The sequence below is a fragment of the Melanotaenia boesemani genome, chromosome 1 (genome assembly GCF_017639745.1).
Source record: "Melanotaenia boesemani isolate fMelBoe1 chromosome 1, fMelBoe1.pri, whole genome shotgun sequence".
Classification (NCBI taxonomy): Eukaryota; Metazoa; Chordata; class Actinopteri; order Atheriniformes; family Melanotaeniidae; genus Melanotaenia; species Melanotaenia boesemani.
In genome coordinates, this window is record NC_055682.1 from 22,405,904 (window position 1) to 22,430,566 (window position 24,663).

Sequence of the window (24,663 nt, forward strand, 5' to 3'; positions counted from 1 at the left end):
CTGAAGAAGGGTTGGAGGCAAAGTTGAACAGGTGAGTTTTGAAGTGAGATTTAAAGAGAGGGAGGGAGTCAACGTTATGGGCATCGGGAAGAAGAGAGCAGAGCAGCTAAAAGCCCTGCTCCCCATAGTAACAAGGCTAGGGTAAGAGAGAAGATCTGAGGGAATGAGAGAGGATAGCTATGTGGACGAAGGTGGACAAGTATGGAGGAGTGAGATGATGGATGGCCTTAAAAGTAAAAAGAATAATTTTGAAAAGGATTTCAGGAATTAATGGGGAGCCAGTGATGCTGGTGCAGGACAGGGGTGATGTGGTAAGAGGATGGGTTTTAGTGATTATGCAGGCAGCAGAATTCTAGACCAGTTGAAGTTTATGGAGTGATATTTGAGGTAGACTAAATAGAAGGGAGTTACAGTAGTCAAGGAAGGAGGTGACCAGGAGTCATCCACGTAGCAGTGAAAATTAACACTGTGTTTCCAGAAGATATTGACAAGGACATAGCCCTGGAGGACACCTGCAGTGAGAGGATAGGGTTGGGAAAATACAGACTTGAGCTGCATGAACTGAGTGTGGCCAGAAAAGTATGATTTAAACCAAATGAGTGGGCTGCGAGTGATGCCAATACAAGATAATCTATTGAGGAGGACAGTGTGAGATATAATATCACTCAGATCAAGAAAGATGAGAACAGAGAGAAGATCTCAATTGGCTGTGATGATGATGTCATTAGTGATTTTTAAGAGTGCATATTCTGTGCTGTGAAGGAAGTGGAAACCAGACTGGAATTGTTCATACAGATTGTTATGGGTTAAATGAATGTGGAGTTATGAGATGACAATTTTCTCCAGGATTTTGGAAAGGAAGGGCAAGTTGGAGATAGGGCGGAGATTATCAAAGTTATTTGGATGTAAACCAGGGTTTTTTATATTGGTGTAATGGCAGTGTAATGGAGTATATATATATATATATATATGTATGTATGTATGTATGTATGTATGTATGTATGTATGTATGTATGTATGTATGTATGTATGTATGTATGTATAATGACATTACACAAAATGAAATTATTAGTTTAGTCAAAGCATCACTTTTATTTTGAAATCCTGCTTATATGACTGGAAATGGTGTCTGGTAGTTGCTGTGGCAACAAGCATGTCCCTCAGCCTCAGTCACTGTTTTCTCCGTTGCTGTCTTTGCTACGCTGGCGACGCCACTGTGAAACCAGCGGAAAAAAATAGGCACGGTGTTTCCGAGATAGAAAAACAGAGAAAAGAACAGACAAAAGAAGTCGACGCTCGAAAGAGACCCAGTTAAAACGTGTCGGTTCAATGTCCACGGGTACAATTGCTCAGTGGGGCCGTATGACCAAGTTTGATCAGTCCGGAGCGGAGGGAACGATGAGGGAGAGCATGTGGCACTTGTGACTTATTGTTTTGTCGCTGGTTAAAAAAAAAAAAAAAAAAAAAAAGTAAGAGCCTGCTGTCAGTCTCTAATGTTAAATATATCTTAAATTTCCCACCTGCACGCCTGCACGTTGGTGCTAAACTTTGTAATGTGTTGGTATAAACGAGGATAATGGGTAACAGAAACTGAAAACATAACGTTAAAAAAAAACTCCAATAGACCAGGTAATACATAGTTATACAGTTCTGGTTAATTAAAACTATTATTCTACACGTCTGTATTCACGATTTGATCGTGTAGTGTTTTGGTTATCTACTAGAAACTGCACCACAAGAAGGTTCCCAAACCTCAGTAACTGCAGCATCACTCTTAATGCGCGCGTCTTCAAGGTAAACAAACACACTGAGCTCATCACTGCTCATTAACAGGTAAGTATTTAATGTAAGGAACGCATAGAACAAACACCCTATGACTTTATACTATGGCTTTTGGCTACCAATTGTTTCTAATTCCAACACAATATACTGTTTACAATTTTAAAAGTAAGGATGCTGCATCGAATGTAAATGAAAGCAACAAACAGTATTTGCAAATCTTTTCCAAAATAATATAAACACATCAAATGTTAAAACTGAGACATTTTTCCATTTCAAGGAAAATATTACATTATTTTTAATTTGATGGCAGCAACACATCTCAAAAAAGTAGGATTAAAATTTTTGTTTTCTGTTGTGTAGCATCTCCCCTTTTTTCAATGTTTGTAAACATCTGGGAAGTGAGTTGCCGGAGTTTTAGGACAGGAATGTTGTCCCATTCTGGTCTGATGCAAGATTTTAGCTGCTCTATTGTCTTGGACCTGCATTACTGGATTTTTTGTGTATCATGATGTGTTAAAAGTTTTCTACTTGAGAAAAGTAGGCAGCTAGTTCAACACCTGGACTCCTACAAAGCCATGCTGTTGCAATGAAGTTTGTGGTTTGGCATTGTATTGTTGAAATATGCAAGGACTTTCCTGAAAGTGATGTCTCGATGGGAGTACTGGTTGTTCCATGCCACAAGCACTAATGCAACCACGTAGCATCAGGGATGCAGGATTCTGCTAATAACAAACTGGATGGTCCCTTTCCTTTTTAGTGCTCAGGACACAGTGTCCATGGTTTCCAAAAAGAGTTAAAAATTTTAATGCATCTGATCACAGAATGGTTTTCCAGTCAGACCATTTTAAATTAGCTTTGGTCCAGAGAAGAAGGTGTTCAATTAAAGACGACCTGTTCAGTTGAAATGGACAAGAGGCTGTACAAGCACAAAAAAACAAAGACTTTTTAATATGTTGCATTTTACTTTTTTTCAAGTAAAAAACTTAACATTTCTGTTAACAGGCCTAACTGTTGGCATGAGATTCCCCTGCAACAGTTACTTCAGTCTGTGGCTAACGTGTCTAATTTTAAACTTGTTCATGAGATGGGAAGCTTGCTTTGCCTTTTGTTTACTTTTGGGACAGTAAAGCCTTTTAAAAATTTTCTTAAAACCATACGATTGGTTGGAATGTGGTGTAATTGAAAAATGAGCGCAAAAAAAGCGTAATATAAATCTAATCCATCGTTATTATAGTTAGAATAATTTGGAGAACTTTTTAAATCCCCTGCTTTTGAATCTGAAAACTTTTCTGAACTCTGCAGATATCAGCATAATGACGACACCAAATAGATCACAAGTAGATATAATTTATATAAGGGAATATGGCTAATGTTTAAGAACTGTATATGAATTAGAAACTGATTGGTGTTAGAATAACTACGGTACATCATTTAGGAATTCTCCACTCTGTCATGTGACCAGGATCATCTGAAAGACAGTATTTGATGGTTTAACTAGTGCCTGAAATTAAAAGGGTGTCAGTTTTCAAGAATACTTATCTTGCTTTCAGTGTTTATCAAAATATACAGCAAATTATTTTACTTGGATATATTAGAGATGTTGGGAAAATACGAGTATAACACCACCAGTAATTTTAAATGAGCCTTAACATGCATTGATCACATGATGCAAATTCATGTGATGTGCCACATGCAAAAGATTTGGTCGTGTTTGTATTTTTCCCCATTCATTTCTCATTGGTGTCAGCTTACAATAACAGGCAGCAGAGGCAGTTTGATCCTGTGATGTTTACACATCTGCATAAATATAAGCTTTGACTTAAACTGAATTTTTGTGTTTGGGATTTCAATCTCATTTAACACTAAATGGAAGTTGCCATGTTTGAAACAAACACATATGCAAGTACCAGAGTGAAGGATGACGGAAAAGTAAACAAGTATTTGTGTCAGGGGGACTGTTTAAAAACTAAAACCCCAGATGTTCATTAATATGCATGCACAAATTAAAGACACCAAAAATCAATTTTTCAATTTAATAAAATATATTTGCAAGCAAAATACACTGACATTTGTTATTCTGTTTGTTTTCTGCCAATTTTAATAAACCATGAGTCAGGCAAAACTATTTTGCTGTAACTGCACCAGTAACATTTATCTGAACCAAACCAGTCTTAAAATCCATGATTGATTACAGCTTCAGAAATCTAAAACATACTTTTTTCCTTAATTGGTTGTACAGTCATACGCCTGTTCTCATCTGCCACACAGTAGATAAAAAGGTCATTCAAGCTGCTACGTAGCTTTGCCAATGGTACAAAAGGAAAACATCAACCCAAAGTGGAATGGCTACACGTAAGATCAAAACAATTTCTTTGCGCTCATCTGTGACAATGTTTAGTACATACATTTTTCTACAGGTGTTACAGTAGGAGGAAAGGAGCAGGAGATAAGCCACCTATTAAGCTTTAAAAAACTAGAATATTAAAAAAGGATTTACTAACCACAAAGAAAGAAAACATTAAATGATAAATCTGAATTTGAAGTGGCTGTGATTAGTGGCAGTACCGTTTACCTGGAGGTTGCTTCTTGATTCAACTTTAACCTAAATTTATTTGTGTGGGTAGAAGACTTGCTAGATAAAATCTGGCTAAAATGAATGAAGCTCAATCTGTATTGTTGGTGGGATTTTGGATTCTTTAGTGGGATAATTATATATATATGTGTGTGTGCGCAGTGCCATCAACAACTAACTGGCCTCTAATTTCACCCACTGGCACAGATATATAACACGTAAAGCATACAAAGAAAGGTCGTAGAAGAAAACACTGAGAAGTAGATGTTTTAGTAGACAATTCAGTAGAAATGAAGACAAGGGATATTAGCCAATATTCAGTGACTGCAGGGCATATTGTTTGTTCATACTGCTACAAATTACAGCCACCACAAGCCTGCTCTGAAATGTTTTTTTTTCTTTTTTTTTCTTTTAGCGGGGGAATCCCTATCAAAAAGAAAAAGAAAAAAAAAAAATCTATCCAGAGGACAAAAGAAATATCAATACAATGATTAAAAAGCAAAATCTTAAATTACACCAGGGATGTTTTTTCTGTGCAGGATGCAAGTATTTGTTCTCCTAAATGCCAAGAAATAAAATAAACATTTAATCAAGGATCTGGGTATTTTTCTTTTTTACAGGTGCCACCCTCATGCCCATCATCGGTCCATCATGCTGAGAATCATCTCGGGGGTCAGGTCTCCATTGGGAGGGGCCTCAGACAGCTGCGCCTCCTGTGCTGCCCGCTCTTCTTGGGACAACTCCTCCATCTGAATGGAGGACTTTACACTGCCAACCACCACCTCCTCTGTGGCATCATCATGGTCGTCGTCTTGGTCAGCTCCAACCTCCTTCTTCACAATGATGTCATCTACTTCTCCGGTGACCTCGTCCTCCACACGGATGATAGCAGCCGCTGAAAAGAATTTCAGGTCAAAATCTGGTTCTTATTGTTGCTATAAGGCACTGATACTCACTTCGGTCCTACGAGGGCCGCAATCCAGCAGGTTTTCCATGTATCCCTGCACCAACACACCTGAGTCAAATTAATGAGTCATTGTGTAGAACCTGATTGGCTGTTAGAGCCACCTAATTTGACTCAGGTGTGTTGGTGCAGGGATACATGGAAAACCTGCTGGATTGCGGCCCTCGTAGGACCGAAGTGAGTATCAGTGCTATAAGGCTTTCACTAGTTTATGGGTATTTTAGCCATTTAGCCAAGAGGTTTCTGTGGGACTGTCGAACTGCCAAAAGACTTCAAATTCTAAACTTACTGTCAGGTTTACTCTTTGGGGGGCGTCCACGTTTCCTCTTGACAGGGGGCTCCACTGGGGCAGGGATGGGGATGACTGGTGCAGCTTGTTCCACTTCAATGTCGCCCAACATTTCTTCTTCCTCCTCTGCCTCATCCAGTTCGCCCTCTTCATAAAAAGGAGGCACAGTAAACAAATGTGAGTTGCAGTTTGACATTAACCCATTTTCTCACAATGTCACATTTCATGGACAGTTTTGTCCCAAATGCTTAATAAATAAGACGTCATTTCAGATCGACCATAAAGACCTGGGTTTCTTTGGAAAACACTTTTGGCTTAACTTTTAATTTGAAATCAAGAGTTTATCAAAAGAATATTTTTTTTTTTTTTTTTTTAAAAAAAAGGAAGATATTCTCACATCTTAGTTTGGCACAGTACTTGTGGTGAAAACCAGCATTTTAATTCGACTGCAAACCTTAAACATGAAAACGCATCAAATAAACTGCAATGATACAGATGTACCGAGACATCTGCAGTTTTTCCAGGAGCATGTATAAAAAAAAAAAAAAAAAAAAAAACATTGCATAATTTTTTCCTAGCACGTAAAGGAAGAACAGCTAATTTTATTGGTCCAATTTCAGTGTTAAAAACACAGAATTCTAAGAAATAAACCTGAGTGTTTGAACACATTTCTTTAAAACACAGGTACACTCAAGACTAGCTGATTAAATTATTTCCCCAATACTAGCAGTAGTGCATTACTTGCAATTAGAATGCTTTAACATACTAATCCAACTCAAATTGCGCTCTGCAACCTAAAAAACTAAAAAAAAAGGACTCCTTTGGGGAAAATCTGCAACTTTGACAACACACACACACACGGCAGCCCACAATGGGAGGAATAAGTCTTGCTGACAACTTTTTTGTTTTGTTAGTTTAAAAAACCTCTACGTGAGATGTCATGTTCACGTTTGTGTATTAAATATTATTGTGTGTGTTTATGCCCACTGGAACCAGTCATTAAATACCTGCAGCTATACTGAAAGCCAATTTAACATTTTCCCATTGCACCCAAAGATAGGACGACTTTACTGTAGTGAAGCGTGTTCATCATGGCAACACTCATTTACAACACCTGTGTTATCATAGTCTTCGTAGTCATCATCATCTTCGTCATCATCATCATCATCATCATCATGCCTCCTTGTCTGCATCTTCCTCTTCCTGCCACGGCGGCCTTTCTTAGGAGTGGGAGTTCCATTTTCATCTCCAGCAACTTCACCCATGCAGTTTTCAGCATGACGCAGCATGGTGTTCTGCAAAGAAAACACAGAATCGTCAAACTCAGTGACAAAACATTCAAAAATGTTCTACAGCTAGGGCCCCCATGATCTCAAGAGGCTTCCCTACCCTGCGGGTGAAGGTCTTGCTACATTTGCTGCAGACGAAGGCAGTGGGAACAAAGTTGGGGTCATGGTAGCGCTTGAAATGCATGTCCAGAAGCTGCTTCTGCCGGAAAGTTTTATCACACTGGCTGCAGGCAAACGGCTTCTCTCCTGTGTGTGTGCGCTTGTGCATTATCATATGGCGCTCCTGCAGGACAAGGATTAAAAAATTATTCCAGAGTGGTTGTAAAATACAAAAAAACCCCAGTAGATTTGGGAGATGTTCACTGCAGCACAAACCTGTCGGCAGCAGTAGTCACACTGCTCACACTTGAAGCGTTTTTCATTTTTGTGAGTCTTTTGATGCTGGATGAGAGCATAGCGCTCATGAAACACAGCATCACAGTAACGACATTTCTTTCCCGTCTCAATAAAGGAGTGCTGCTTTCGCAAGTGAACACCTGGGGCAGAAACATCCAAGACATGAAAATCAATAAGGTAAATGTTAAAAAGGTTTGGGGGTCCCAGTTTATTTCCTTACATCTGTTAACTGACATGACGTTTAAAGCAGAATTAGTCATACAAGACTTACCAAGGTCGCTCTTGCGTGCAATGACAGTGTCACAGTGTGGGCAGTGAAACTTAGCCACGTTTTCTGTGTGTTTCTGAAGGATGTGCATCTTCATGGTGCCACTCTGTGTGAAGCGAGCGTGGCAGATATAGCACTCATAAGGCTTTTCACCTGCAACGCAGAGGAAAGTATATGATGAGAAAGGTTCTTCCCTTAAAGGATGAAGGTAAACAACAGTCTGAGCATCTTACCTGAATGTGTTCTCATGTGCCTTTTCAGTTTGTACGTGTCTCTGCTGGCGTAGCTGCACAGGCTGCACTGGAAGGGCCTCTCACCTGTGTGAGAGCGGATGTGTCTTTTTAACTTGCTCACCTGGAAAAAAGAAATACTTCTAAGTAAGAACTTGTCCCACAGTCAAAGGAAAAAGGATTACAGATTAAATGAACACATAAGAAGAAATGAACACATAACTTACCTCCACACTGGAATAATCACACATGGAACACTTGAATGGCTTCTCGTGTGTGTGTTTGTAGCGACGATGACGCACTAACTCGCCGCTGGTCACAAATGCCATGTCACAATCTGTACATTTATGTGGCCGAGTGCCTAAAAAAAACAAACAAACAAACAAAAAAAAACCCTTTAAGGAAAGCAGACCAAGTACTTAGTATTAAAACAAAAAGAGGCATACTTGAACAAGAAGCAAATAAATGCCCACTCATTTTGACCATATTGAAAGAAGGTAAGATACACACAAGGCACTAGTGCTGGGTGATATGAAACAAAACACATTCATGATATTTTCTATATTGATCGATTTTGATGACAATATATTTGGTTAATGCTGTCAAAAATCAAAAGTATATTAATAATGATCATGAGGGGCACCATGTCCTTTGCTATTAAATATGAGACTGCTGTAGCAATCCCTTTGCTTTGTTTTGAATGCTATCATACTGGGTGGCAGCAACAAATAGTAAGAGGACATGTTTTCTTTTTAAAGTTTGCAATCAATTGATGCACTGACTCATATTGGCCTGCAATTTCATGCCTTCAGCACAACCTGACACCTTTTTTAGGTTTTTGTTTCCCGTTTTGGTTTTAACCAGCATAAAGTTTGCCCACTGTTCATTGTCTTTACTTAATCCAAACCACTTCCGTGTTACTGATGTACTGGGACCTTTTTGGTTAACTACTTCAACAGTTTGGGAAGAGGAGTTCAGTTTCAGACTAAGCCCTGCTTGCAGGACTTCATTCAGCTACACTCATTTTCTCCCATGTTTCTGCTCCATTTCCTTCCTCAGTCAGCTGGCAGGTGTCGCCAGGTTGGATTACCAACAACTAACAGACTGGGATGTACTCAGGGACACACAGGTGGCTCTATAGATGTCTAAAATGCTGCACACTTATCACCTAAATAGAGACCCACATTTGAAAATTGTTTTAATCATCCAGACCTATAAGGAAGAAATCCATAAGGTAACTTACTTACTGTTTTCATAATCTGTTCTCATTTACCTGTGTGTGTATTGAGGTGATTTCGCAGCAGTGTGACTGTTCTGAAGGCTCTTCCACACAAATGACATTTGTGTGGTCTTTCATCCGTGTGGCTCTTCATGTGTCGGTCCAGGTTAGAGCGCCTCGGACAAGTGTAGCTACACAGCTCACACTGGAAAGTCTTCTTGACACCTTGATGCACAAAGCAGACACACTTAGCTCATTTTAAGAGGTGTACATCTAAAACATTACAAGATACTAAACAGAAAACTAATGACCTGAATCTAACCTTTTTTCTTGATCTTCGTGGGCTTTGGAGGCTTCATGTTGCCAACAACCTTCTCTGCATTCACCTCTGACAGCAGCCCCTCCTGCTGCTCTTCCTCAAAGTCATACACAGATACATCCATGTCACGATCACCCTCTGCGTAGCGCAGACGGCTTTTCTTTCCTTTCTTCCCTTTACGGACTGCAGTAATGGGCTGGTAGTCTGGATCCTTGGTCCATTCTGGATCATCTTGCTGAGGGACAGAAGTTTCCACTTCTGCTGCCTCTTCATCCTCCTCCTCCTCACCCCTAGTCCCTTGAAGCTCATCATGAGCAGCCTGGAGCTCCTCCTGCTCTACAGTCTCCACTTCACCATTGGCACCCACTTTTACAACCTAAGAAATGAATCACAACTTTCATTATTGTAATTCTTCAACCAGAAAGGAAAAGTGGAAGATTTTACTAAAAGTAGTACAGAGAAACACGGTGTCAAGCCTTACCTGGAAGCCCTCAGGCAAGGGAAGGGTGTGACAGATAACCGGTTCTGCATCCTTGTTGGCGGCTGACCCCTCAACATAAGAGGCCTGGAGCCCCTCTACAGTTGCTGTTGTAACTGGTACCTGCACCAGCTGAAGCTGACCAAGACCTAATGTAGCACCTGCCTGCTCCTCCATGTTCACCACCTTCAAAGGGAAATGCAACTTTACAATCTCATCAAAATGACAAGAGTTCACAAGTTTAACTACTGATAACTGATCAGTTTAACATAGTCTTTACAAACCTGGAGTGTGATGATCTGACCCTCATCGCCGCCAGTTACAGTAACTGTCCCACCTCCCTCCAACACCTCCGTCTTCATTTGCAGCAAAGTTGGATCGAGAGCATCCATCACCATCATCTCCATATTACCACCCACTTCACCCTGTGTGCCCTGTATCAAAGCCTCTCCACCCTCTTGCAGGACCTTTCCATCTGAGACCAGGGCAGCTTGAGCAGTCTCCATGGAAACAACCTCGCCCTCCATGGCAATGGGTTTACCGATACTCTAAACAGTAGTGACAAGATGAATGTGGAATTATTAGAAATGCTTCATGGATAAAAACCAAATTTGCAAATAATCCAGAAAACACATTTATAAAATCTTATTAAAACTCAAGTATAAACATTTAGATTCAAACACACAAATCAATGGTTCTGACTTCACAGTCTTATGAGTGTCTCTGACCTCTGGCCAAAAATAAAATACTTAAAACGACTTAAAATAACTCCATGCCTATTTAGACATGTTGCAAAAAATATCCCATTAAAGTAAAAAAAAAAAGGAGATGCCCTTTTCAATCAACCAACATACCGAGACAACATTGTGTCTCAGCATCGCTTTGTCTTAACGTTTTGCAGTAGCAATAAATAAATATCTGTATGGATAAAATTCCCAAAACACACCAAAGTTAACTTAAACATTACAACAACCCCCCAAAAAATAAATAAATAAAAATGGTCAAGTTTAGCCTGACTACAAACAATGGTGTAGCTAATCCAATAGAGGTAAATGTGTGTAATTTTGGTCACTTTTTGAGAGTGCCATCTGTCATTTAATATACTGACGCGTTTCCTCTGTACAGAAATAATTAACTTTCAAAATACAAGTCAAGCAAGATGGATTAGGAGGTCCATATCTAACTATATCAGTAATATGAAGTTACTTACTGGCTGCAAAGACAGATATTCCGGTGATGCTGACTTAAATATCTCATATGAACTTATTAACTGGGTCACTGTGTCTTTACGCAACAAGCATTAACGTGAATGTGTTGAATATAATGGAGGACTAACCGACTTCTAGTTTGACTGTGCAACCTCTGACAAAGCCTGGGCAGCAGAATGCGAGCCATATATAAAAAGTACGTGGATTGATCTTAAAATGTAAAAGCATATAACCGTCAAATGGCCATTGTCTAATTGTAGTAAACAGGAGGCTGGCATTTAAAAAGAGTTTACGTCTTTCCATTGATAAGGTTTGCATGTTTGCCAATTACTATCAGTCATTGCTCAGTCGTTCGTCCTTTTAAAAAAAATACGTTTTACGTCTTTTGTCTGACACTAGACAGGATAGTAGTCTAACACTGGAAATCAAACAAGCAAGAGTACTTAAACATGTCCCATGTTAGTTAAGTGGGGAAGCGCGAGTACGTCTGGAAACAGGAAACAAAGGGCACGATAAGATGGACGTCAGGCCTGAACAAACTTAAAACAAAAATATCGATTATTATAACCATCCCTGAGACAATCAAACATTATATCGCCTGAAAAGCACAGAAATGCTCCACTAAACCAGAGGGTTACACTTTATAGACGGATTTAGTGTATTTTGGATAACGATAGAGGGAGACAAACACCCCCCACCAGCCGCCTGGTCGGTAAGCCCTACCGTGACACCTAGAGGCCGTCGACGGCTCCTACAAAAATCTCCCCTCGTTTGGCAGCAAAGTAAAAGTTTCGCTTACTCCTCGTTTCTTCTTTCTCCCCGTATATGCACTTGGAATCCCAGCTCCTTCGGTTGCTACAGTCAGTCCTGCAGCGGACGGTTGTCTGTGCCCTGTACCGAGCTAATAATTTTCTCCCGCTTCGGAGGAGTGGGCCTAACATAAAATGGCGGCCCATTTAAGCTACCGCGGCTGCGCGAACACAGCACCCGTGGGAGTTGAGGGGAGTGGTCCAACTGTAGTTGTAAGTGATGGGCGCCAGTTTTGAATTCTAGCGCGGGCGTGGCAGATGGCAATATAATGGTGATTAGTAGAACAGAGTGTCGATATGATTTCTACCAGTAAATGCAGCTAATCCCACCTATATTTTGCAACACTCAACAAACAGTCAGGAATCCGAGAAGATAAAATTTTGTAAGGGGATGCATTTAATAAAATCAGCCACAAGGGGGCAGTGCTGTTACTAATGGGGCTCATAGAGACAGAGAAGTCGTGATTAATCACCCCCATAGTGTAAATTGAAGATGATGTGAAGATTATTGACGTGATCGCATCAAACTAGTGGGAGGGAAAGGTGAGTCTTTATCAGCTTAAACTGAATTCAAATCAAGCAAAATTTAAAATATTCCAGCGTTTTTGCATACACAATGTTTTTATTTTGCACTTTAGGAAACTGAAGATCAAACATAAATAGATTAAAACAAAGAAACATTAAAACCTCATACAGAGACATTTAGAGAACCTTTGAGACGTGATCATTCAGTATTGGAAAGTCTGCCATGCCCACTTTAATATGCAGTTGCTAAGCCAATTAAAAATATTGTAGTCTAAACAAGGAAACATACTTTATGTACCAAAAATGAAGGTATTCAATATTGGGTAATAATGTCTGCAGAGATCATGCAACTTATACACTAATATAATGTATATCAGGAGATTGGTCTTATCATCCATCCATTATTTTATTTCAGTGTGACTAAGTAAGTTTTTTTTTCTGTCTCCATGTTTGCAACAGCCTGTTCCAGAAACGTCTTGTTTTCAGGTTGTCACTGAATGTGGAACCTCTCTCATTAATAGTATACTTTCAACAACCTGGGGAAATTATGTCAGATTTGGCATACGTCAATGAACAAATAATTAAAGTACAAATCATCTAACAATGGTATGATAAAACATTTTTTAAAGAATATATCAGCTTTAAAAGTCAGAAGTAAGCTAGTAATTATTAACATCTTTAAGATCATTGGTGTCCACCTTGAAAGTGTCACAGTAATAGCAAAGAGCTTGCTGCCAGGTTGAAGATGATTGTGAACCACCCACTTTTTAGAAGCTGTAGTTTTTTTTAAATAGCATCCATATTTGAGACATTGTCTGGTGTCTTCTCTACATTTATGTGTTTTATCATTGTAGTCTATTCAATCTTTAATCTTTAGGGGTTAAATCACAGGCATGATCTAATTAACATTAAACACAGATTAAAGCTTCAGTAAACACTTGATCCTAAAACTTGCCTCTATAACAACCAGCAGCAGGCTTGTTACATCTGCACCGTAGCACTGAAATAGCTGCTGTTATATTATTCCATGTGGAAAACTTGACATGTGGGATTTAAATGTGGAAAACAAGTTATTTCTGGGTTGTAATTTTGGTTTGAGTATTAACTGCTCTGAAAGAAAAAAGTCCTCACAACTTTCCCCTCATGTATGTAAAGAGTTTCAGATGCAGTTGCAGAAAGGAAATATAATTTCCACATATAAATTATGCAACTGAAAATCTTGCCCGTGAAACCAGCAACACATCTTCCCAAGAGAATCAGTCTTATAATCAAAATAAACAGAAGCTGGTGCTCGTGGGTGTGTATCATATGTGTGTTATGGTTTCTGAATAAGTCATAGGCCTACATCTCATTATAAAGCCTCCTAACAATCCTCTGAAGACCACTTAGGAGTTTCCTCTTTTGCAGGTAAGACATGTTTTTTTTCTTTCTTTTAACGAGAATAGCCGATTGTGGTGTATTTGTGCACTTTTTTGGGGGGGTACCCGGCCAGCCTGTCAATTACAGCATCTTTTCCGCATATGAAATAAATTATTAATTTGTTACATAACCGGTAGAACATTTTGTCCATTCAGATATTTCCTGCAGAGTATAATACACACTTGATGTGGGCTAGGATGCATGGATGTAGCAAATGTCAGTGCAATGACTCTATACCTGTCTGCGTGCTTCTTCTTATTTTATCACCATCCTTTTTTTTCCCTGGTTTTCCTCTTGGAGTGGGGAGGGGATGTAAGAAGGCGAGGTTCTCTTGTCAGATCTGTCAGTCCAGCCAGCCTGGCCCCGCCCACTTCAGCTGAGGCATTACATACTGCTGGTGCTCGTGCTCTTAGCAACGGTGCCTCAGCAACAGAGCCACGGCAACAGAGCTCCACGGCAACAGCGTGCCGTGTCTCCCCAATGGAGCTGCCATTGGGCGGACCAGCTCTCAGGCACTACACCCAGAGCAGACCGAGACCTCACCGACAAAAACTGAACTATCGTCCCAACAGACTGCAGGTACTGTGCAGGAAGATCAGAAAGGTTTGGTGAAAAAAAAAATGGAGTGTGAGGGAGAGGTGGTGTGTGTGAGAAGAGAAAATGGATGGGAGAGAGAGAAGGGAGATGTAATAGGGTACAGAGGGGAAAGGCAGGGGGAAGGGAAGGATGGCTATAAAAGATGCCTGGTCCCTGCTTGAATGAGGCAGTCCTATTGTACCGGTCACTACCTCTTTGAAGAATGCACTCTATTTTCTGTCTGTGTGAGCATGGTGACTTTAAATACAAGCAGGTGGTAGTTTGGTCTGAATGCCTTTTTTTTTTTGGCTCGCACTGGGAAGGGGGGGTATGGGGTGGGGATGTTAATGTTTTATTCTTTCATATCTTTCAAAAAGAGTGTGTGTGGTTTTTCCAGTGAGGTGGTCATGATGTTGTCACAGAGCTATTTGGCTATAGACAGTCACTCCCTTGGAGACAAAAATTCAAGCAATTCCCACAACAGGATATCATGTATCCGTGACTTCTGTTAAATGTGTGTTCTACAGCCAACCACTTAACTATCATTGAGTCTTGAGTACGCAGATGTTGATATGATCAATGTAATGCAACGCTGTATAGCTGCTATTTTTATATTGAATTACAATGGTAAAATGAGTTGTCATGCTCTCATTCTACAAATAAAATGCAGTGACGCCCCCATTATACGTTACTGAAAAACTGACTCTCATAAGCCTGGGTTCATAGCATAAATGGATGAGAGAATCAAACCAAAATACACCTATAGAGGCAGGAGGAACATTACTGCCAGTGTGTGGGTTTTCAGAGGTGATTGTTACATAAAGTTACATATGATGCAAGCTGCTCTTCATCTTCAGTTTGTCTTTTGTGTGTGTGTGTGTGTGTGTGTGTTTTCTGTGTATGTGTGTGGTATTTAGGAAACAATAATTGAGAGTGAAAATGAAGTCCTTGAGCTCATGGGGAGAGTGGATGAAGGAGTTGAGGAGTTCTTTACAAAGAGAGTACTCCCTACTGATACACTGTGAGTTTCACAGCTGACAAATTGCACTCGTCATAGTTAATAGATTTAGACTTAAGAAGAGCAACTAGGTTTGACATATATGATTCCTTGTATAGGAACAAGCAAGATGAGGAATCAATCACGGTACACGAGGTGGCTCCTGCCAGCTCCGTTCCTTGTCCACCACCGACAAAAACACTCAGGAGGAAACTTGGTGATTTCTTTACACTCAAAAAGAGGAGAGGTTTGAAATCCGAGCCGAGCCAGGAGGGTCGCCCCAAAAAGGCCTCCATCGCTGATCTCATTCGTCCTCTCAGGGAGGCCACCAGGTCTGAGAAAGACAAGGACAAGGACCGAGGGAAGGATCACGACAAGGAAAATGAAAAAGAGAAAGCAAAAGAGCATCCCAGTGCTGTTACAGGAGAATCAGCTGTTCAGGAGACACCTGTTACTGGTGAAGCACCGCTGAGGGGTGAGGCGGTGCCTCCCCGCCGCGCTCTCAGAGAGGGGAAATCCCAATCTCTCATTCTGCTGTCTGGATCAGCAGCAGCAGGGACTACCAATGTTAGAAACAGTGCAAAGGTGAGTGTCACTACAGTTAAAATATTGTATGCCTTTATGTTAGTAGATAGGCCTTATTAAAGGGTTAATCCTGTTCTGTTGCTAATTTCAGAAACCATTTGAAGGCCAACATAGCTTTGAGCAGAAACTCCATCTCATGCTTCAGCGTATTGGAGTTTCCAAACCTCAGCCAGGAGAGACACAGGTGTGTGAATGTGTGTGTCATAGTTAAGGCATGTATATCGTTAGAGTCAGGAAAAGTGGCATAAATGTATTTCTTCATGGTTGTAGAATCAAGAGGGAGAGATGAAAAAGGCAGAGTCTGAAGGTATGTTCCCTGATCTATATAATGTTTAAAATGATAAAACTACTTACTGCTCCAGCTTAGTGTTAATAAAGCTAGATTAATCTTTGAAGTTTAAGGATTTGTATAAGAAAGAAAGACTTGTTGATGTGGATATCTGTTAAAAAGATTAAACGTCTCAGGCACTGTGCTGATAAGACCTGCAGGCGAATTTGGCTGTTTCTATCTATAATAGCCTTATAATTGGAGCTTAATTTCTCTGTTAAAATAAGATGTAATCTTTATACTTCAGGTACCATCATTGACAGTAAGCCTGAGCCACCTCCTACTTTCTCAAAACCTCGAACAATGTCTGCATCATCAGGTAAAACACACTTAGTTTTTTACTGTCTCACATCTTTAACCTAGAATCAGCTAAATCACCTGGACGTTTATTTTTATTTCATTATTCTTTATAGACACGCGGCATCAAATTCGAGCAAGTGTGTCAGCACACGAGGCAGCTGGGAAGCCTGCTTTGCTTCCAAAACCAGTAATCAAACCAGGTCCACCGCCCACAACATCTGGCCGTAACACACCTGAGAACGAGCTAGCCCAGATACAGGAAGCAGAGACAAACACGCCTACTAAAGCCAGTCCAGCTGCGACTTCGCCAGCTCCTGCTGCTCCTCCTGCTCCTACACCAGCTGCTACCACCACTACTTCTGTATCGACAATCTCAAACTCAGTTCCAGAGTCAGCCAGTGTTACAGTTTCCCCTGCAAGTACTGCAACTCCTTTGGACACAGATATATGCACTGACTCAGTTAACTCTACTGCAGCAGCTACAACACCCATATGCAGTACAGGGCTTGACAGCAAAGCCTCTATCTCCGAAACCAGTGCCCCTACCACTGAACCTTCCACTTCTATCATTCCAAAACTTAAAAGCACCAGTACATCAACAGTGACCCCTGGCACTGTCTCAGTTCCTCCCACATCCTCAGACACCATCACCCCAAGCCTCTCTGTCACTTCTACCATAGAAACAATGACTACGCCTTCCATTACCACCCAACAAACTGTTTCTGCTCCCAGCAACCAAAGCTCAGTTTCCAAAACACCAACAGATCTGTCAACCAAGTCAGCTTTGGTGGAGCCAAAAGGTGCTCTCACCGTTGATGCTACTCCAGCTGCTGGAAATGATGCAGATTTTTCTGTCACCACTGCAGCTTCTTCACTCTCCACCAGCACATCAGATATGCCATCAGACATGTCTACCACCATTAGTTCAGTTTCTGGAGCTGGTGATAAATCCACTTTAATTGCTTCCAGTAGCACCGTAACATTAGTTTCTTCGGTCCCTAAAACTTCATGCCCCTCTTTTCAGTGTAGCGACACAGTTATTGCTGCAGTTCCACATGACGTCCCTATTACCACACCCACCACTACCACCTCTGTTGCCCTGCCCCCCACCACCGCCACCCCTTCCGTCCCAGATGAGACCACCAGCCCAACATCCAGTGACTGGATGAACTCTGTCTCTGCACCCACTGCTAGTCACCCAACCATCCTTAGCCCAGTTGAGACCTCCAGTCCCTCCACTTCTTCCAGTGAAACAAACCCAACAGACACCACTTCCACCGCCACATGTTTAAATAGAGCAGATACCATCTCCACCAGTAGTTCAGCACACACAACTGATTCAGACCCACCTCTCTCCAGCAATGTCAGCATCATCCTCACACCACCTGTCTCTAGCCTGCCCCCTACTGATAGCTCAAGTGCCCCTTCTCACCATTTGATGAGTCCAGCACCTTCTGATGGTAGTCCAGTCCAAGATCATGACATCTCAAGGGTGGAAAAAACAGAAAAGCCCACTGACAAAGACACAGGTAAGTTTAAAGCTCTGTGAATATGCAAAATGTGCTTCCAGTGTAATATGTTAAGTTGTTATACTGTGGGTTGAGTCACATGTTTTGGTGTTTTGTTTCCCAGCAGTAGAACAAGAGCTTGAGATGGTCCAAGAAAGCAAGTCAGTTGAGCTGGATGAGGAGAAGAAAGGTGTTGATACTGGAGAGAAGAGCGAAAGTGACAATGAAAAACCAGTGCTTGACAACAGTGATGCGACAAGTAAAGAAGAGCAAGTTGAAGGTGTGAAAGCTGGAGAAGACTTTGTGGCTGAGCCTGCATCTGGTAAAGAGAGTGATGGAAGCAGAGATGAAGCAGTCACCGAGGATCTAAAGGAAGAATAAACTACGTCATAGAGTGATAAGTGATTGAGATATAAATGCGTTGCTGAATATGGGACCAACTACTGTGACGGGCAGAGGAGAACACAGTAATGGGAATGGACAGTGGGGAGGGAGGGATGATCCATGGCACTTCCTACAAGGACCACCACATTACAGCAGCGCACCACAAAGGGTGGACCACTGGACCAAAGAACTGAGATCCCCTTGGTGTGACGTTATCAACAAATCCAGCAGTGTCTTTGTCTTTTTTTTTTTTTTAACTTATGTTTGAGATTTTTGCATTGCACGTATGATTATGTACCATATGAAAAGTACTGTGGTAAAATACACCATGTTTACAATATATGGATAAGATACATAGCTATGACTATTAAATGGATTATTCAATTGACTGAGTCATTCTCTTGAACTTTTTTTTTTTTTTTTATGTGTGAATATATTATTTATATATATTATATTTATGGTTTCATCCACATCCCATGTTTATCCTCATGTGTTGCTCAGATGACTAGGTACAGCTAGTCTCATATTGTTTTGTCCATCTTTTATTTTGTACTATTTTCAAAAACAAGGAACACATCCTGAGGAAGATCATGACATATTGATGAAAGCCCTGGACATTTTTTCCACAAACATTTCAACGGATTTTTTCTTCATTTAAATGAGAACATATGAATTTATCTATTTAATTAATTTGAAAGGAAGATGAATGTGAACATATACATTCTTCATTTTGCTGTGCCTCAGTGGAGCGACAAACAACAAAAACAAACAAAAACCAAGGCTCAGGTCAATCATACAGCTCTTCTGGTTTTGACAATGAAAACATGGATTTTAAATTAGAAATCACTTTCCTAAAGATCTGATGACGGCATCCCAGCCATAAGAATACGATGATTTCTGTATTTCAACAAATTAATATTTGAGTTATTTCACAGTACCATTGAGATATTATCTAAAAAAAAACAATAAAATTAAATTTATTTACTCCTACTGCTCAAACACAGCATCTAGATATGCTGATCTGAAAGCACGAAACACTTGTCTAAACATGGCCCAGTTAACATTCACTGAATCTTAACTTTGAGTACAGTAATGAAAGAAAAATAAACACAACTGAAATGCAGTAGTTGTATAATCCAAATCAAAAGACTTCTATCATCTCACTGGCATGGAGTTGAGATAAATTTTGTTGCACCTATTCAGTTATCTACTAACTTAAATATAACACGTTACTGTGAATTTCTGGCATTCAGCTATCTTGTAAAGACAATAGTAAAGGATGTCACAGAAGCACTTCTTTTCTTATGACTGGATGGTGTAAAGAGAGTATCAGTGTCTCATTTACACAGCTTCTTTTTTAGAAAAGTGTTTCTTAAAAATTAGTTGCATTTTTAGCACACCACATCTTAACACATCTTGCTCATAAGTCCGGGTACAGGTAAGTAATATAATCTGAATCATGTATTATAAAATCAGGACTGATTATGCTAATAGTTAGATTCTGATAATTAAACAAATGACCTTCTGCAGCAAAGGAGTGTACACAGAGAGCTCTTTTATTCTTTGTCTGCTTTGTAGAGAATATTATGTTGAAAAACACTATCATTCACATTTAACAGCATATAAATTAGGGGGTTTCTTCTGAGACTACAGTACAACCTATGACAAAAGAAACAAGCATCAAAAAAGTTTTTGGCAAATGCAAATTGGTAGTATGTTCGATAAAAATTTTGTTTTACGAGGCATCTGACTTGTTTTTCCTTTTTTTTAATTAATATATCGTAATAACACTGTGGAAGTTGCTTTTTACTCATTATGTTTGCAGTTTACCATCCAGACCAACAGGTGTCGCTAGTAAAGATATCACACTAAAAATCCCTCCGCTGTTACCCGGAAGGGGAGGAAGAAGGAAACCACGGTAGAGCCTGCAGAGTGGAGTACCTTCTCTGCTTCTTTTGTTGTTTGAATAATCCAGCTAAATTACGAACTCTCTTTTATCGAAAGTGCACAGGAAGGAGGATTTATTTTCATTGTGAAAAATGTCGGTCGTGCCTCCCAGTCGCTCGGCTACCGGCTGGCCGCGCCGCGGTGGAGACCAATTTGCGAGCAAATACATCAGTGGGCCCGCTAAACCGCTCACCCTGGAGAGGACCATCAACCTGTGAGTTCATCAGAGAAAATCATTAATGTAACGATAGTCTTACTTTCTACCCGCCTTTGTTAATTTACTTTAAATAAAGATAAATAAAAAACGATAAACAACTATATCTTGTTGCATAATGGTTATGTTTTTTATCTCTCACAAGAAAATGCAAAAAGAGCTAGCAAATAATCACCATTACACACAGCAATGCTTGACTTGTTGATGTCTGTGTGTGAGATGAACATTATAACAAAAAAGTGTTAGAATATTAATGGAAAATGTAGTTTGGTATTCTAATGTAATGGTTAATTATTCTAAAGATTAAATAAAATAAACCCTGCTTATTCACAACTGCTTTCACTGATGATAAAATGTTTACTTGTTCATTATTTATTTAAATGTTTTTATCTTTCTCTTTTTTTACTGTTGATGGGAGAACAGATAATTAAAGTAATAGTGAAACTGATTTTATCCAGTAAAATGACAGAAAACACATTTAACCTCCCAACTCAACATTTTGCTAAGTTCCTAGTTGACATTTTGAATTTGTGTTTTCATTTTTTAAGTTCAAGATAAAGCTTTTAAAATGTTCATATTTTAATACTTAGTTAAAAACAAAACATCAGCCAATAAAATCTTGTATTTTGATCATTGAGTGATTTTGATAATTGCTTAAATCATCTATCAAGCAAGCTTGCATGAATTTATTTCCCCAGGCCTTTTAGATTTGAAAATTTACTTATTTTCTCTATTTCATTTGACGACAGTTTAATTATGTCTGATTTTTGACTCTCGGCTTCAGTGCAGTTGCTATAGTCAAAAACAACTGTTTTGAGATGTGGGTGTAAAACCAAACTAGTGTAATTTTCTACTGTTGTATAACGTTACATTCTGTTATTACTCCACTGTCAGTGACACCTTTATTTCACAGTGCATTGCTTTAAATTACATTGCTCGCAACTAGGTCACATTTAATGACAATTTAATGATTTAAATTTTTTTTTGGCTTTAGATACCCCCTCACTAACTACACATTTGGCACCAAGGAACCTCTGTATGAGAAGGACAGCTCTGTGGCTGCCAGGTTCCAGCGAATGCGGGAAGAGTTTGACAAGATGGGCATGCGGAGGACGGTGGAGGGTGTTCTCATTGTTCATGAACACAGGCTGCCTCATGTGTTACTGCTGCAGCTAGGGACAACATTCTTCAAACTGTGAGTGGCTAATGCTAATTGTTTCCTGTATGACTCAGTTGAGGTAGTTTTTGCAGCACAGCTGCCTGACTGTTTGTGTCTCTGCTGCAGGCCTGGTGGAGAGTTGAGTCCTGGAGAAGATGAGGTAGAGGGTCTGAAACGCTTGATGACTGAGGTAGCTACATCGCAGCACAGTCTGAGCTTTGTGTGTCGGTGTGGCGTTTATGTAGGCTATATTAACTTTTTAGTGATTGTTAGATCCTTGGACGACAGGATGGGGTGAAGCAGGACTGGGTGATTGACGACTGCATCGGCAACTGGTGGCGTCCCAACTTTGAGCCTCCACAGGTTGGTACACACAGATGACAGTAACAATAAAATGTATTGAAATTTTAAATATATGAACTACTTTAATTTATAGATTTATGTTGTTCTAAGTCCAGATTTATGCAAGTTACTGAGATCTGGTTGTTCACAAGTTACAAAGTTTATTTCTATATGAGATGCAGGCAGATGTGGTAATAATATCAAATTCTAAAAGTCATGAATCGGTGTTCGTTTATATGTAGTTTGTAATAATACAAGCTAATCTTAACCTTTTTTTTGCAGTACCCATATATTCCAGCTCATATCACCAAACCAAAGGAGCATAAAAAACTGTTCCTGGTTCAGTTGCAGGAAAAAGGTTGGTGCATTATCTCATCACCTTTTAATTACTTAAGATTTAATGGATAACAAATGGTAGATAAAAGTGTTTTTTAAAGACATGGACACCATTTGTTGTAGCTTTTAAGTCTGTGGTTGATGTTTCTTCAGCACTGTTTGCTGTTCCCAAGAACTATAAACTGGTGGCTGCGCCATTGTTTGAACTGTATGATAACGCTCCTGGATATGGACCAATCATTTCCAGTCTACCACAGCTGTTGAGCAGGTGAGTTGACTCATGTGTTTTTGTTACTGGGTGCAAGTCTTTTTCTCTGTTGTCTCTTTGTGTGCATCTGGCAAAGGGACTGCTTATTAAAATTAAAATGTTTTGCTTTAGGTACATAGGAGTCATTCTGACCCATACCTCAAATCAGTTATATAAAGCAAATTACGATAAACGTACTTTCAAATCAAAAGTGACTTACAAAGATGGGAGATGCTTCCTTTGTCTTTAGTTGGGAGGGTAGAAACTATCAGGATGAATGTTCTGCCAAGATTATTTCTTTTGAACTCATTACCTATCACTGTTCCTGTATGTACGTTTCCATTTTTGGATAAGCTTGTTTTCCAGATTCATATGGCAGAACAAAAGACCAAGAGACTCAAAGTCCTCTGTGCATGCAAGGAAATGGGTGGCTTAGCCTTTTCGCATTTCAGCAGTCACTACTGGAAATTGATTTCATGGATGAGATTAGACATGCACACAAAATGGGTACATGTAGAGCAAGGTTCAACCCTTCCCTTTCTAAATTCAAAAGTACGGCATACACTTAAGATTCAAAATGAATGGGTTAATTATACTTTAAAGGTTTGGGAGAAGATGAGACAATTGTTGAATTTACCTCTATCTCTATCAAGGGCAACAAAAATAACTACAACCTGTGACTTCCTGCCAGCAAATATGGACAGTGGTGTTATTAGATGGGCGGAGAGGGGCCTCACTACAATAAATCAATTATTCAAAGGAATGACTCGGTGATTTCTCACAACTTCACGCAAAGTATGGCATTGATTTTAAAGATTTATTTAGCTATTTTCAAATTCGACATTACCTGATGACACACAAAGAGTGGGACAAAATTAAAGAAGTTCCATCTAATTTTGAACATTATTGGATTAATATAGCTGAGAATAAAATGAAGACTAAAAACATAATATCTTGTACATATGATAGGATCCGCATGGATACATCAGTGAATATGCTTGATGTGAAAGGTAAATGGGAACTGGAAGCTAACACCATAATTGCTGATAAGGAGTGGGAGAGTTCCTGGGTGTCCTGGCAGAAATGTTTAAGTAGCCCAACTTGGAGAGAATTTAGCTGGAAGTTGAGAGTGAGATATTTCAAAAGTCCTTTGGTAATAGCTAGTTATGACAATAACAGTTCCCCGTGTTGGAGGGGTTGTGGAATAGTAGGGGACCTTTCTGACATCTTATGACAAATAAGTGAGATTATGAATTTAAGTAGACCAATTGAACCGCAGCAGCTAATTTTCAGTACTGTATTGTTAACTCATGTAACACCATACCATTACAGAGGATTGATTTTTAAAAATGTGCTCTCATAACATCTGGATTTTTCACCTCCTCTTAAACCTAGAGAATGCAGCATCCAGTTTTTGCTTATTACCCCCACCAAGTCAGAGGTCATGTAATCGTCACTGCTGGTTTGTAATAACAAAAAGTTGTGGATGGATTTTGATTAAATTTTTCATTATTTTCTCCATTTTTTTTTTATAGGTTCAACTTCATTTATAACTAACTTGAGTGAACAGGAGGAGGTTTGGCTGTCTCTGTGAGATCAGCCAGAAACATTGTGGTGAGAAAAAAAACCTTCCACCTCTGGATCTACTTTTACATTAAAAAAACAAAAAAACTTGTCATGTCATAAGCGTTGAAACCCTGCAGGAGTGTGTATACTGTTGTCAAAAGAAAATGAAAATGTCAAAACGGAGTTTTTTTTTTTTTTTTTGTTTGTTTTTTTTTAACTTTGAGAAGCTGCAACTTTTGTAGTATTCAGGTGTGTATTCCTGTGTGGCGAGAATCAGATTTTATGTTCACCTAAAGGATGCCAATGTTTGATTAAACAAAGTACAACATTGTTTTTCCTGTTGTTTTAACTTGTAACAATGCTGTCTTTCCTTTTTTTCTTTTAAAATAAAGCTGTCTTTTGAGTAT

At 39.5% G+C, this 24,663-nt stretch overlaps 3 protein-coding genes across 7 annotated transcripts; 2 read left to right on the forward strand and 1 right to left on the reverse strand.

The window, feature by feature from the left end:
• Positions 1 to 3,801: 3,801 nt before the first annotated feature.
• On the reverse strand, positions 3,802 to 11,971 carry LOC121640074 (transcriptional repressor CTCF-like). Of its 3 annotated transcripts, none has more exons than XM_041985751.1 (13): positions 11,814 to 11,971; positions 10,091 to 10,354; positions 9,810 to 9,992; positions 9,332 to 9,704; positions 9,064 to 9,234; positions 8,018 to 8,151; positions 7,794 to 7,914; positions 7,564 to 7,713; positions 7,272 to 7,432; positions 6,997 to 7,179; positions 6,722 to 6,902; positions 5,608 to 5,754; positions 3,802 to 5,249 (listed from the first exon to the last, which is right to left on the reverse strand). In XM_041985751.1, the coding sequence occupies exons 2-13, from the start codon at positions 10,331 to 10,333 to the stop codon at positions 4,993 to 4,995; spliced, it is 2,304 nt and encodes a 767-aa protein (XP_041841685.1). In that variant the 5' UTR covers positions 10,334 to 10,354; positions 11,814 to 11,971; the 3' UTR covers positions 3,802 to 4,992. The 3 variants fall into 3 exon arrangements, with proteins under 3 accessions (XP_041841685.1, XP_041841684.1, XP_041841686.1); XM_041985750.1 differs by having other exon boundaries at positions 10,091 to 10,359; XM_041985752.1 differs by lacking the exon at positions 11,814 to 11,971 and adding an exon at positions 11,738 to 11,756 and having other exon boundaries at positions 10,091 to 10,359.
• Positions 7,748 to 18,833, forward strand: LOC121640060 (mucin-5AC-like). Of its 3 annotated transcripts, XM_041985749.1 has the most exons (9): positions 7,748 to 7,768; positions 14,068 to 14,346; positions 15,261 to 15,364; positions 15,460 to 15,925; positions 16,017 to 16,109; positions 16,196 to 16,232; positions 16,501 to 16,572; positions 16,667 to 18,082; positions 18,189 to 18,833. In XM_041985749.1, the coding sequence occupies exons 1-9, from the start codon at positions 7,763 to 7,765 to the stop codon at positions 18,440 to 18,442; spliced, it is 2,727 nt and encodes a 908-aa protein (XP_041841683.1). In that variant the 5' UTR covers positions 7,748 to 7,762; the 3' UTR covers positions 18,443 to 18,833. The 3 variants fall into 3 exon arrangements, with proteins under 3 accessions (XP_041841683.1, XP_041841682.1, XP_041841681.1); XM_041985748.1 differs by lacking the exon at positions 7,748 to 7,768 and having other exon boundaries at positions 13,886 to 14,346; positions 18,192 to 18,833; XM_041985747.1 differs by lacking the exon at positions 7,748 to 7,768 and having other exon boundaries at positions 13,912 to 14,346.
• A 1,486-nt stretch (positions 18,834 to 20,319) lies between these two features.
• On the forward strand, positions 20,320 to 24,345 carry nudt21 (nudix hydrolase 21). Its single transcript, XM_041993363.1, has 7 exons — positions 20,320 to 20,606; positions 21,601 to 21,801; positions 21,892 to 21,955; positions 22,039 to 22,128; positions 22,390 to 22,465; positions 22,597 to 22,711; positions 24,226 to 24,345. Exons 1-7 carry the CDS (start codon positions 20,485 to 20,487, stop codon positions 24,245 to 24,247), a joined length of 690 nt encoding a protein of 229 aa, XP_041849297.1. The 5' UTR covers positions 20,320 to 20,484; the 3' UTR covers positions 24,248 to 24,345.
• The last annotated feature ends 318 nt before the right edge of the window (positions 24,346 to 24,663 follow it).

Bases quoted from the DNA above. Each gene is read 5' to 3' on its own strand.
- LOC121640074 (XM_041985751.1), bottom strand. From the start codon at position 10,333: ATGGAGGGCGAGGTTGTTTCCATGGAGACTGCTCAAGCTGCCCTGGTC. The intron at 7,433-7,563 runs GTAAGTCTTGTA...TTTCTGCCCCAG, and splicing joins TGCACGCAAGAGCGACCTTG to GTGTTCACTTGCGAAAGCAG. The intron at 5,250-5,607 runs GTAAGTTTAGAA...AATTCTTTTCAG, and splicing joins CCCAAAGAGTAAACCTGACA to CGGCTGCTATCATCCGTGTG.
- LOC121640060 (XM_041985747.1), top strand. From the start codon at position 13,969: ATGGATGTAGCAAATGTCAGTGCAATGACTCTATACCTGTCTGCGTGC. The intron at 14,347-15,260 runs GTACTGTGCAGG...TGTGGTATTTAG, and splicing joins ATCGTCCCAACAGACTGCAG to GAAACAATAATTGAGAGTGA. The intron at 16,110-16,195 runs GTGTGTGAATGT...TCATGGTTGTAG, and splicing joins CTCAGCCAGGAGAGACACAG to AATCAAGAGGGAGAGATGAA.
- nudt21 (XM_041993363.1), top strand. From the start codon at position 20,485: ATGTCGGTCGTGCCTCCCAGTCGCTCGGCTACCGGCTGGCCGCGCCGC. The intron at 21,802-21,891 runs GTGAGTGGCTAA...TCTCTGCTGCAG, and splicing joins GGGACAACATTCTTCAAACT to GCCTGGTGGAGAGTTGAGTC. The intron at 22,129-22,389 runs GTTGGTACACAC...TTTTTTTTGCAG, and splicing joins CCAACTTTGAGCCTCCACAG to TACCCATATATTCCAGCTCA.